We start from the raw sequence: 12,455 nt of genomic DNA on the forward strand, positions 1-12,455 counted from the left end.
GCGCACGCGGGGAGGGAGAGCGCGAGCCGCCGCCGGTTCCTCCCTCCTCTCCATCTAGGCGCCGAGAAGCCCGATATTTACGCACGGAGACCCGCTCCTGAGCATAGTTACTCGAGAGAAAGCCCCCTTGCATTCATTACTGATTTCTCGCAAGGAAGCCTGCTTGGGGTGGATTGCAGTCTCTCCTTACGGGCTGGAGAACTAACTGTGCAGTCCTATGCCGAGTTACTCCAGTCTACGCCCATTGAAGTCAATGGGTTTAGAATAAAGTGGGCTTAGACTGGACTAACTGCATAGGATCGCACTGTGAATTAAAATCCGAAAAGCAGCTCGATTTTACTCATGCTTACTCGGAAACAAGGCTGTTTCATTTCCAAATCAACCTTTGCATTTCTCCCTGTGCTTCCTGGCCCCTTGGCTCACCATGCATTAGGTGTGTATAGCTATGAATGGTCTTGATTCGATTTATATTTTGTATGATTGCATTTCACAGCCTCTTAATCTTGTTTAAAAAAATGCTCCTGTAAGTATCTTAACAGTGAGGATCCACTCGCTGCATCTGAAATGGGCTTTAATCCATAAAAATGTATAGCAGGCTAATGGTCAAGGCAGCTCAAGACACCTGTTTATTTCTGCTAGAACAGACAGGCGTCTGCCACTGCAAGTCAGTATTGCCTAGAACTGTAATTTGATCATTTGCATACTTCATCAGAAGCCCCTGAACCTAACAAGAGCTTGCTGGGTAATAACTGCATAGTGTGTCTCCTCCCAGAAATTCTCTCCTCTTTATTGCGAAGAGCATTTTGGATAGCCCCAGATCATGGCAGGGCCAAGTGGTTATTATTCCTTCAGAGAAGTATGTGCAGGGGCAGAATTAAGGGTGCTAGAAAGGCTTTCCGCAGACCTGTATTTCTGCACTGTACTCCAGGAGTCAAGGTATTCATGTAGCCTCATCAGCATGCAGTCCAGGAAAGAGATAACACAAGCAAAAATAGGTTCCTGCTGGAGGAGCTGGTAGAGGGACAAAGGAAAGGGGGCACTACAAAAAGGGGGTTACCTTCAAAGGATGGCACAGATTCAAGTCCCTAAATCTGCCAAGGGGCTATATGAATACATTGTTAGGGGTAAAAGCATCTTCTTGAGTTGTGGAAATGTCTTCAGGAAGGTTTGAACATAGGTTCAATCTATGCGTATTCTGGGCGTTTGGTCCAACACAGCTGGATGGGAGGGGCAAGGATGCAGGATCAATTTTGGTCTGACGCAGCAGAGATATGAATGTTCTTGATCAGATTAGCCACAGCCCTGCAAAGAGAAGTCCACCCCACCCTCAAATTCCTTTCGACAGATGCAAGAACTGAACTTGCACAAAACCTGCCAGAGTCTTGAGCTGTGGCTGCTTCTGCCTTGAATGTTTTCAACTCAGTGCCACCTTGTTAGATAGAAAAATGCCCCAATAAACCCAGGAGGGCACATTTACCTTTTCTAATAAGATGTCGCCTGTCAATCCTATCAGTGTATCTCCTGACCCATCACGCCCTAGCCTGTAGAAATGTCTGCCTTTCCTACTGGCCAGTTCAATGTGAAACTCAGCACTGGCAGAAATTTAGCACAAGGAATCCCAAAGAATTATTTGAAGATGAGGAAAACATGCATGTGGCTCAGCTCAGGATGTGTGGTTTGCTACTTGTTTTCAACGGACTTACTGACCACCTGAAGTGGTGCTGTGGGCTAACCTTTGCCTCTTGTAACAACCTGGAGACGACTGATATCAGCCATGTCAACTGGCGTTTCTAAGAGAAGGGGGGGTAGGAGAAATTGTTATTCTTATCTTGCTGGATGAAAGAATAGCCCAGAGAAGTAATGATCCCTTCTCGGCAAATCCAGTTCAAGGCTATACTAACCTAGGCAGTACAACTGGATAGAATGACTGCCCTGGATTTAGGCCCCCAATGTTCTCTGGGTGACCTTAATCCTTCCTTCACTCCTGTTGCAGACAGTTAACAGGCACTGGATTGTGTGTACTGCCTTGAGCTGGCAAATGTAATGAATAAAAGGAGTGTTTAATTTCCAAGCTGGGGAACTGGGTAAAAGGGCAGGTTCAAATGGCAAGTAATAGTGGTTTGCATAGGACTCAGAAAAACACTTTCAAATGTCCCTTCCCAACCACCACCCTCGGCCTCACAGCTCAAAACAAATCACGACGTCTTTCTGCCACATGTCAGCAGCACCATGACAGGGTAGGTCTATGTACACCTGTGGGTAACTAATGCCCTAAAAGCTCTTACTGAGCCGGCTGAACAAGGCCCGTTGGTTGCCTAGCTCCACTACCTTCCTCTACTAACAGATACCACCGCTCTTAAAGTCAAAGCTCAGATATTAACTGACAATGCTGCAGCCTAAATTGAGAGCAGAACTGTTTATTGGGTAGAAAGACAGTAAATTCCGATGTATTAGTTCAGTGCATGTAAAAAATAAATAGTAACCAATTTCTAACAGAAGCACAGGTGGCCAAGCTCCTGAAGAGAGAAAGAGACCGTTCATCCTGTTACTCGGAAGCTGGATGCTGGAGGCGGGGGGGGGGGGGGGAGGATGTAGACGTCTTGTATGAGCACTTGCCCCCCAGAGTGCTTTAGCTCAGCCTTTGAGAGATGACATACCGGCTCGCATTATTTCATCAACCAAGAGAATGTTGCTAGCAATCACGGTACTAAAAAGAAAAAAGGAAAGTTTGTATTAGCTATACTGTCTCCAACACCAGCCCTACCGAAGCATCTCACACACTTGCTTCTTCATCCTTTAGAAGCGCTCCACAGTGGTTGAGAGATGTTTTTTGGTCCTCCATTAGAAAAAAATACACCCTAGTCTATTAGAATAGTCATTGGTATGCAATACAGACGATACCTTTTCCTAAGATAATACTAAAGAGAATGTTTAAAGATTCCCCTTAGAGTTAAACTTACCATGAATGAAGTAACTGCTTTTTAACACTGTAATTATCCCAGACTCCAGCAGCTCCTGCAATCATCGGCTCACCTGCAAACACGAGAGATGCTATTCTTAACAACTGCAATGCTCTAATCATTTATCCAAGGGTCATTTAGTAGAAAAAGAGCTGGAGCTCATTAGCATAACCTATTAACATATGCCATGCCTCTTGCCATCACTGGGAGCGTGTCATTAGTATAAATGATTTGCATATGCCACACCCCCTGACATCACCTATTCTGGCTGTTTTGGACCCAATCCTGGCCATTCAGGGCCGAAATTGGGCCCAAAATGGCAAAAAGGGGCTGAAAAGGGGCCCAAAATGGTCAGGATCAGGCCACTAATGAGCGAGTGTTCCACCATCCGTCAGAGGCCCAATCCAGGCCGAAACGGGCCCAAAATGGCCAAGTCAGGTGGGCGGGGCCACCTGACATGTTCTCTTTGGGGAACTGCCAGAAGTGCATTCCCCCTCGAAATGAGCCCTGCATTTATCCAATAGAGACTTTCACCATAAGCTGTTCACACCTCTAAGTGCTTTAATGTGGTGCCTCTGGCTTCCATGGAGACAAGCAGACCAGCCAAACACTTGGTAACGGGCTAAGGCTGCAGGCCTGTTCTCCAGAATGTGTTCAAGTTGGCCGCTTCTGCACGAGTTTTTGAAACACACAACAGTCTACGTGCAGTTCCTCTCTATGACACTAACATTTAAATAATGCAATTTAGTTTTGGTCACACATTTTCATATAATTCATTCAGCCCAAAATCAGACATGTGCCTTCCTGCACCCTTACCAGAGTTTAGATCAACTCCAACAAGTTGTCCTGACTCAGCATATTCAGCCTGAACTTTCACAAGTGTTTCTTGAGCATCAAAGCCTGAATTCTGAGCCAGTACCTGAGAAATCAAAAGAAAATGGAATTATTTAGTATCACCCACATTATTTTCATTGCACGAGTCACTTATCACTTCGCATGCCCAGAGTATAGGATAGGAATGAATTTAAGTTGTGTAAATGTCTTGGGAATTTCTATTACACCCTTGGCTCATTCTTCGGATTCAGAAGAATGAGCCTCTTTAGGATACTGTATCCACCTGAGCCATTGAGTTTCAAAAGATTTTTTTTTAAAGTTTCATACCTTAGGAATGATAAGTAAAGCATCGGCAAAAGCCTGTACCCCAAGTTGGGCCCTTCCTTTTACACTGGGCTTATGCTTCACAAGGGCATCAGCGATGGCTACTTCAAGTGCTCCAGCACCTGCAACTACGCAGCCTGCGAAAGGACACGACAATCATTAAATTGGCTACATAAGCCATCGAGAACACACGAGGTGCCTGCTATGCTTCCGTCTGTCTTCAGTGGCTAGCAGCTAACAGTATAAAGGCTTGCAGGGAGGTTTCATTTTAAGTAAAAAAGCTTTGAGTGACATAAATCAATTTGGAAGGACCACCCAGGGAGACACACACTCACAACCGGCCAACACAGATTTATGGACTGTTTATCAGATCTGACTAGTGAAACAGTTTGGAGGTTCCAAAGTACAACTGAAGATACAGGAAATTTGCTGGAGTTAAGTCAGTCTGGTTTGGCCAGTGCCATGGTACACTGCCTTGAGTTCCACGTATAGAAATGAATACTAACACCTTGGGACTGCAAGGCAACTGCCAGCAGGAACAGAGAGGGATCAGAATCACGGATAAGCAGCAAGCAGTTCTACCATCAAACCCACATCCCCTTTGAAGCTGTAGTGCTCCAACTGTACCACTACTGACATTTCAGGAGGTGCTTCTAACCAACTCACCATCCTCAATAGCATTTTTGACAGCACGAAGCCCATCTCTGATGGCATCCTTGATTTGCATCAGTGTGTGCTTATTGGGTCCCCTGATCAACAGAGTTACAGAACGAGGGTTGTTGCATTTTTCAATAAAGGTGAACTTCTCTTCACCCTGTGCAAAGGCAAAAAGGAGCAAGAAGACACCTAAGCATCACAGGGGCAGACTCCAGATACAAAGGCAGACCTCTGATCACACACTGCAACTTGCTGGGCAGCTTCCTCCAACTCACTGAGCAACACAGAAGAAATCCAAAAGGGTGATCGACATAACCTCTGTCTGTCATTCAGCAGCTAGTTTAAGACCACTTCCAACTCCTTTACCACAGCCTAAACAACTATTAGCCACCACTGATCTCAAAAAAGCACCGAAAGGTACAGTGTCATGCTTTGCACACTCATCAAGCAACTGTATAGCCAAACTCACAGTACTTCCATTGTAAACTGGCAATGCCAAAATATGAGAAATATTTAGGTCACACATACCAGGGTGTATTCATAGACAAGGCCTGCGTGTCCCAGGCAATCAACAGAGATGTCGTCTACTGAATTCAGAGCAACACCACCACAAGCAAGGGTCAACCTGGTAGGGGAAGAAGAGAGCCCATGTTTCCAGTACTACTGCAATCCCTGCTGAGGGAGGGGAGAACCTCTTGTATCTTATGCCACCACCCTCCTAGTGACAATCACGTTAACTTCAGTAACCAGAGAATGTTAACAGGTGAATATGGTACACTGGGAAAAGTAACAAACTAAGCATCAAAGACAAACTGAAGACATTGCCTGTACGCTATATATGTTGCAGCTATGGCACAGATGTCCCAGGCAGACTGGGATTTCCTCCAATGTTGAGTGTTAAGTAAAGGAGGAAATCTGGGCTGGGATACTGAACAGCAACGTATGCACATCTTGGGTGGACTGATTTACCAGCTGCTGCTTTGTGGGGAGAGGACTTTAAGCACTTCCCTTCCAAAAACTGTATCAGCAGAAGTGAGGTCCACAAGGCCACCCTGCATATTTCTCCCAGAGGTGTCTGGGTGCAACTCAAGTCTGTAGTATTTTGTTTCTTCAGTTGTATAAGATGAGTTCTTATTGCCTGTGATGAAGCTTCAAAATGCAAAGTACAGTAGTATATCTAAGCCCTAGGTAATCTCCAGGCCCTTCTAGATACTGACCTCTCCATGTTCCTGCGTTTTGCTCTGCGCAAAGCTATAATCCCTTCTTTTGCAAGGGCATCCAAGGAGAAAGGGTCAATCCCCTGAAAAAGAAATAGCGAAGATTAGTCACAGCTGAGACCATCTCAAAGTATTTCACAATGTTCATGTACTTCTGTGGGCCACCACCTTGCCACACTAGAAAAAGGTCCATTCATGGCCAATCATGCTGCTAATTCCAAGCCACCAATCTCACCTTTTGGTTGATCACAACAAAGCCTTTATTAGAATCTTTACAGATACTTCTTTTCAATTCGATAATTTTCTTCACTCTGTCTTCAATGAACTTTCTTTCAGCTTTCACTAGCTTCTCCCTTTCTTCTGCACTCTTATAGAAGAATCCAGAGTTTACTTCTCTGAAAACAAGCAAGCAACCAACCATGTTATCTAGATGTGAATATGTTAAAACTATATAAACAGCATGTATGCAGGTAAAAATTGATTAGGGCTTAAAGCAGCGTAAAAAGAGACTGAGACTGATAGTATCTGAAGACTGCAGAATGTCATGAGACCTCAGAAGTCTTGTGCAATACTTCTTCAGTACTCATCTCCCACCCATGAGCCTCCCATCCAGGGCCACAAGCCCATCCCAAACTTACGTTTTTTCATACTCCAATGACACATTGCAAGTAAGGATGAAAGCATCTTCGACTCTCTTCTTCATGTCAGGGTGACGAGCGCCATGATCCAAGACGAGCCCTCTGATCAACCTGGTTAGAAGCAGTTGCTGGTGTTAGGAGTTCAAGTTCTCTTGAAAATAATCAGATTTGCCTCACATACTACTGGCTCCTGCTGCCCAGCAAACAATTCAGATGTGTATCTATTTCTGACACGGACATCCTGCCTGACACACAGCATGCCATTATGAACGTCTGAGACAGAAAATTTGCTCTTGCATGGTGTCTGACTCCATTAGCTATTATAAAAGCCAATGCAGAATTCATCCATGCTCTCAAACAAATATTTCTAGTTTGAGTTCCATTCTCTTTCCTTTTGCAAATGTCTAGCTTGAATGCTTTGAGGGTGAGGTGCAGCCTTGGCTGGGCAGACAAAGCAAAGAGTTGTGCCTGCGGCTGACCTTTTTACTAAAGAGAGAAAGAGAGTACTGGGTAGCTGAGATTAACAGCCTCCTAAACCACTGCTGAGACTCACCAGCTGGGAAAAATTATATGATGGGGGCTGTGGAAGTTCTATGAGCAGGCAGGACAGGTGAATGGCAGGGCAATTCTATCATACATCTTCTCAACAGTGAACACATTAGCCTTGTGTTCTGTTCCAAAATGCTTTATCTTGCCATTTCCATCCCAACACATTAAAACCAACTTTTAAAAAAGCAGTACAGAGACAGTTGTGTCCCAGAGGTTTTGTACCTACGTTGTGTCAGTTTCAGATTTGTGCTTCATCTCCATAATTTCAACCATGAAGAGATCTATTGGCTCATCTGGTTTTCGGATTGCCAGAACAGAATCCACTACAGCCTAGGAGGAGGAATAGTAGAGAACAATAAAAATCATCATCATCTACCCATTTCCCTCCCCATTTAAACATAAGAGCAGCACACAATTTCTTAGAAAGGAGAAAACATGAAGCTATCTGAACACTTACCTCTGTTAAGACATCAGCAAGTTCAGCATGAACTTTGGTGCGAAGGGAGGTTCTGGCAACATCAATCAATGTTTCTCTATCCATTTCTTTTGTTACTTTAACTTGTTCCAGGACCTGAAGAGCTTTCTCCTTTGCAGCTTCAAATCCTTCCGTAACTATTCGAGGGTGCAAGCCCTGACACAAGGACAGAGGAATTAACACTCTCTCCTTTTTTTTTTAAAGTGCTGCATTACTTGGCAAAAGGGGGAACGTGCTTTAACAACATTCGATTTATATACCGCCCTTCAGGACAACTTAACCACTCAGAGCGGTTGACAAAGTATGTTATGTATTGTTGAAGGCTTTCACGGCCGGAGAACGGTGGTTGTTGTGAGTTTTCCGGTCTGTATTGCCGTGGTCTTGGCATTGTAGTTCCTGACGTTTCGCCAGCAGCTGTGGCTGGCATCTTCAGAGGTGTAGCACCAAAGGTCAGAGATCTCTCAGTGACACTGAGAGATCTCTGTCTTTTGGTGCTACACCTCTGAAGATGCCAGCCACAGCTGCTGGCGAAACGTCAGGAACTACAATGCCAAGACCACGGCAATACAGACCGGAAAACCCACAACAACCAAAGTATGTTATTATCCCCACAACAATCACCCTGTGAGGTGGGTGGGGCTGAGAGAGCTCCTAGAACCTGTGACTGACCCAAGGTCACCCAGCTGGCTTCAAGCGGAGGAGTGGGGAATCAAACCCAGTTCTCCAGACTAGAGTCCCGCCATTCTTAACCACTACACCAAACTGGCTCTCTGGTTTTGCCCCATCACCTTGGTTACAAGAAGACTGTATTTCTATGAGACTACACAAACTGTACTGTCCTTTTGAATACATAGGAAAGACGTTCCTTCCTACGTAGAGGGTAAAGTACAGATTATTCTAGCACAGAATTATGCCAAAAGAGCTACATAGCCCACTTGGGTGTTCACTGTGCAACTAAGGTATTAGAAGGCTCAGCATATCTACGTGCAGCCACAACCAGTTATGCCACAAAGAAACATAAGCAGGACATGGTCTGAACAAACGTAAGTTCAACTTCACAGGGATACAACTGTTCCTTGTTAAAATATAAACCCTGGTTTCAGAGGCTGAAGGTGCAATACCCAAATTCACCCTTATCCAGAGGCATTCTTATGAAGGCAGCCCTGCTGTGGCAACTGAGCTCAATCTGAATGATTAGCAGAAATTCACGTTTTGTTTCCAACATGTAATAAGCTAAATGCAGCCAACCCCAAACACCTTGCCATCTAAGTAGAGAAATCACACACACCTCTGAAATGTAGAGGTCGGCCTGCTTGAGCAGCTCACCAATGATGAGGACGTTGGAAGTGGTTCCATCTCCGGTGATGTCATCCTGTGCAGTTGCTACTTTGGCTATCAAGGAGGCTGTCGGGTGCTGGATTTGCTGAGGGAGCACAAGAAGAAGTGAGCCATAGCAGCCCTTTCCAGCTGTCATTAGTGCAGAAGCCCAGGACTGCTGTGCATCACAATCAGCCTGACTATACTTGGCCAATCCACAGATATGCACCAGGGCAGTACTGCTGACCCCTCCCTCCCAGGCACTAACCAAACCAAACCAAAGCAAACCAAACCAAACCAAAGAACAGTCAGGAACAGCTTAACAAAGACTGACTGAGACATTTTTGAGATGGCTCTACTACCCACTCCTGGCATGCACCTAAATTTCCATTTTGCAACATGCTTTAAAGGTTTAACAATAGAAAGAAAACCATTAACCCTTCCCATTGGGCTTCTATAAATATATTTAAGTTGCCATACTGATCATCATCAGCAATGCAACAACTCAAGCATGGTTTCTGTTTGCCAGAGACAGTATCATTAAACTAAGCTTGTATGATTTTAAAAGTATTCTATTACATTCAAAGTTTATACCTGAGAGAAAAAAATTACATTCCCAGATTACATTATGCTTTAGTTTTGGGTACACTATTTATCTGTCCATTTTTATACTGCCTTTTTTGCAAATAGATCAGGGCACCATACTTATTATTTAGTTAAATAATCCCCTCCCCCCTCTTCCATCTTATGCTAACAACCCTGTGAGGTAGTGTAGGCTGGGGTGAGCACAGCTGGCCCAAGATTGCCTCGTGAACTTTGTGTGGGAGATTTGAACCCAGAGCTCCCCAGCCAGTATCCATCATTCTAACAGCGGCAACAGATTTGCACTCCACTTGAGGGAAGGACTCACCATCTCATGAAGCAGTACATTGCCATCTTTGGTAAGCTTGATATCTCCAGCACCAGACACAAGCCTATAGGATAAAAAAAAGATCAGCCTCTAGTGTCACTTAGTAGGTGCAGGTTATTACAAAATTTGTTTAAAGCACCACCCATCCACCAGATGCCACTTATTTGTTCACTATACCACACTTTTGTAGTAGAATTTGCTGCTTTCCTCCAATGCATTTCCTTAACAGACCTGAATGATAGCTCACTTGTGCCACAGAACTAATAAGGCTGCCATAAGCCTTCAACTACTGAGCTGCAAACAACTACTGAGTCCTTATCCAATATGTTATGGACCACAGAAGTGGCATCATATCCACCATTTGGAAACTGAAAGGGGGAAAAAACAAGGACGAAAAACAAACTGCAAAATACAAGATCTACAGAAAAAAGGTAAAATACACACACTGCAGACAGCATGACTATTAGAAGTTGGGCACAAGGAAGAATAATGGCAGGTACAGGTTATGGATAACTGAAACTGCCTTATTTTGGAGCATGACTGTTCTCTCAAGGAGCCCACTGTGATCAACAGTAGTTCAAGGTTTGAAGCCATTTCCAGCATTTTCTAAAGTTATTCATAACACTTTAAAGATTTATATCCTGCTTTTTGATCCAGGAATCTTCAAGGCAGCATGAGAGTAAACTAATATGGAAAAAAAGTTGCAGACAGAATGCAGCTCCTGGTTCATTTCTTAGTGGTGGAGCATCTCGCAGAGACCTTGGGGGAGAGATGGGTTGATGCTAAAATGGAGATTATGCTGACGTTATGGTTACATTTAGGGTTATGCAGATTACAGGGCCTACAAGAAGCCAAGGAGAAATAACTCCACCCTTAAGAATAAAAACCCAAGCAGCACCAGTTATGGCTTTATAATAGTCAAAACACTTCACATACATTACCTCAGTCACCCAAAGACATTTAAAAGAGCTGTATCAGACTAAGATGGACACTCCTAAATCAAATTGTAACCAACTTATGGTAACTGCTCACCGGGTTTTCAAAGCAAGAGATGAGCAAAGGTGTTTTGCTATTGCCTTCTGCATAGTAATCCTGGTTCCCCTAGGTGGTCCCCATCCAGGTACTAAGGATTGCCAACCCTGCTTAGCTTATCCTGGACTATACAGGCTGCTCGTGTTAGTCTATTACAGCAAAACTATGTAAAAGTCCACCAAGACTAACTATATTTAGTTCACTAGGAGCCTTCATCAGTCAGAGACCATTTCTTCAGATAGATACAAAGTGGGCTCTGACTCGTGAAAGCTGCTAGTGTAATAAATGTCCTTAGTCTTTAAGGTGCCACTGGACTTTATTTTCTCTTGCAGCCAAAGCCTTCCTTGAAGACAGTTTCAAGTAAGTAACCACGTTGGTCTGCAGTAGAATAGTAAGATTCGAGTCCTGCACAGAACTAACAACGTTTAAAGGGTTAAAGCTTTCAAGTGTCCAAGCTCCTTTTATCAGACCTGATATATGGCAAAGGGAGCTTTGACTGTCAAAAGTTCATATCCTGAAAATCTTGTTGGTCTTTAAGGTGCCACTGGACTCGAATCTAAAAGCCTTCTTCTCCATTTCCATTTAGCCGCCATGGCTATGAACTACGTTCGACGGACTTTCTTTTCTCATCCATGAATGGCTAATTCCCCATAACCCCCTGAAAGCCATCTAAGTTAGCAGTCATCAATGTAGCCAGAGGCAGCAAGCTCCCCAAGTCCACCTCACGGTAACGGGTGGGGGGAGGAAGGGCTCCCAACTCCCAAGGGGTGGCCGGAGTTCTAGAATTACAACTGATCTCCAAACTGCAGAAATCAATCCCCGTGGACAAAAATGGCTGCTTCGGAGGATCTTTGGCATTATACCCCGCCGAGGTCCCTCCCCTTCCCCAAATCCCGCCCTCTTCAAGCTCCGCCCCCAATCTCCAGAAATTTCCCGACCTGGAGCTGGTAACCCTTGGGGAAAGGGACCTTGAAACACAGGCAGCGGTACATTTGCTTCCCCCCCCCTTCCTGAACAGAAACCCCCCCCGGCCCCAGTTCCTCGTGCGGCGCTTTACGCTCGCGTGCCCTCCTCGATTCCGCCCCAGACCGCCACGCGGAGTAGCCCCGCCCCGCCCCCCACACCTCCCTCCCCCTTACATCTTCATGGTTCCCTTGGGGCCCAGGTTGGTCCTGAGCACGTCTTGCAGGCCCCGCGCCGCGCTGATGTTGACGGCCAACGCCGCCTGAGCCCGCGCCACCTCGGCCTTGGGGTTGAGCGCCTTCACCGCCGCCATCTCGCCTCAGCTCCCGAGAGAGGGAAGGGAAGAGAAAGAAGCGACTGCGCGCGCAACTCGTGGCCGGCTGAGGGAGACAGGGATGGGGGGAGAGACTAACGTCATTTCCTCACCTCCTTCTGGAAGGCTCCACTGCCGCGCGGTGCCGCTGATTGGCTTGGCTGCAATCCCGCTCCGGTTGTCCATTGGCCAGGTGGTGCTTCACTCAAGCCTTGCCTCTCACGTTAGGAGGCGGTTGCTTATAGCCGTTGGAGACCGTTACTAGG

General features: G+C 45.4%; 1 protein-coding gene and 2 non-coding genes across 3 annotated transcripts; all 3 read right to left on the reverse strand.

Annotated features, from left to right (window-relative positions):
• Nucleotides 1-2,401: 2,401 nt before the first annotated feature.
• CCT6A (chaperonin containing TCP1 subunit 6A) lies at nt 2,402-12,254 on the reverse strand. Its single transcript, XM_055001644.1, has 14 exons — nt 12,053-12,254; nt 9,882-9,945; nt 8,943-9,077; nt 7,637-7,810; nt 7,406-7,509; nt 6,631-6,741; nt 6,228-6,387; nt 5,993-6,075; nt 5,304-5,400; nt 4,785-4,932; nt 4,122-4,255; nt 3,777-3,879; nt 2,961-3,033; nt 2,402-2,707 (listed from the first exon to the last, which is right to left on the reverse strand). Exons 1-14 carry the CDS (start codon nt 12,187-12,189, stop codon nt 2,635-2,637), a joined length of 1,596 nt encoding a protein of 531 aa, XP_054857619.1. The 5' UTR covers nt 12,190-12,254; the 3' UTR covers nt 2,402-2,634.
• On the reverse strand, nt 6,844-6,981 carry LOC129345122 (small nucleolar RNA SNORA15). Its single transcript, XR_008598448.1, has one exon. It is a non-coding gene; the product is annotated as a small nucleolar RNA SNORA15 (small nucleolar RNA).
• On the reverse strand, nt 8,482-8,608 carry LOC129345123 (small nucleolar RNA SNORA22). Its single transcript, XR_008598449.1, has one exon. It is a non-coding gene; the product is annotated as a small nucleolar RNA SNORA22 (small nucleolar RNA).
• Nucleotides 12,255-12,455: the final 201 nt, after the last annotated feature.

Source organism: Eublepharis macularius, chromosome 17 (genome assembly GCF_028583425.1).
Source record: "Eublepharis macularius isolate TG4126 chromosome 17, MPM_Emac_v1.0, whole genome shotgun sequence".
In the NCBI taxonomy this organism is placed as follows: Eukaryota; Metazoa; Chordata; class Lepidosauria; order Squamata; family Eublepharidae; genus Eublepharis; species Eublepharis macularius.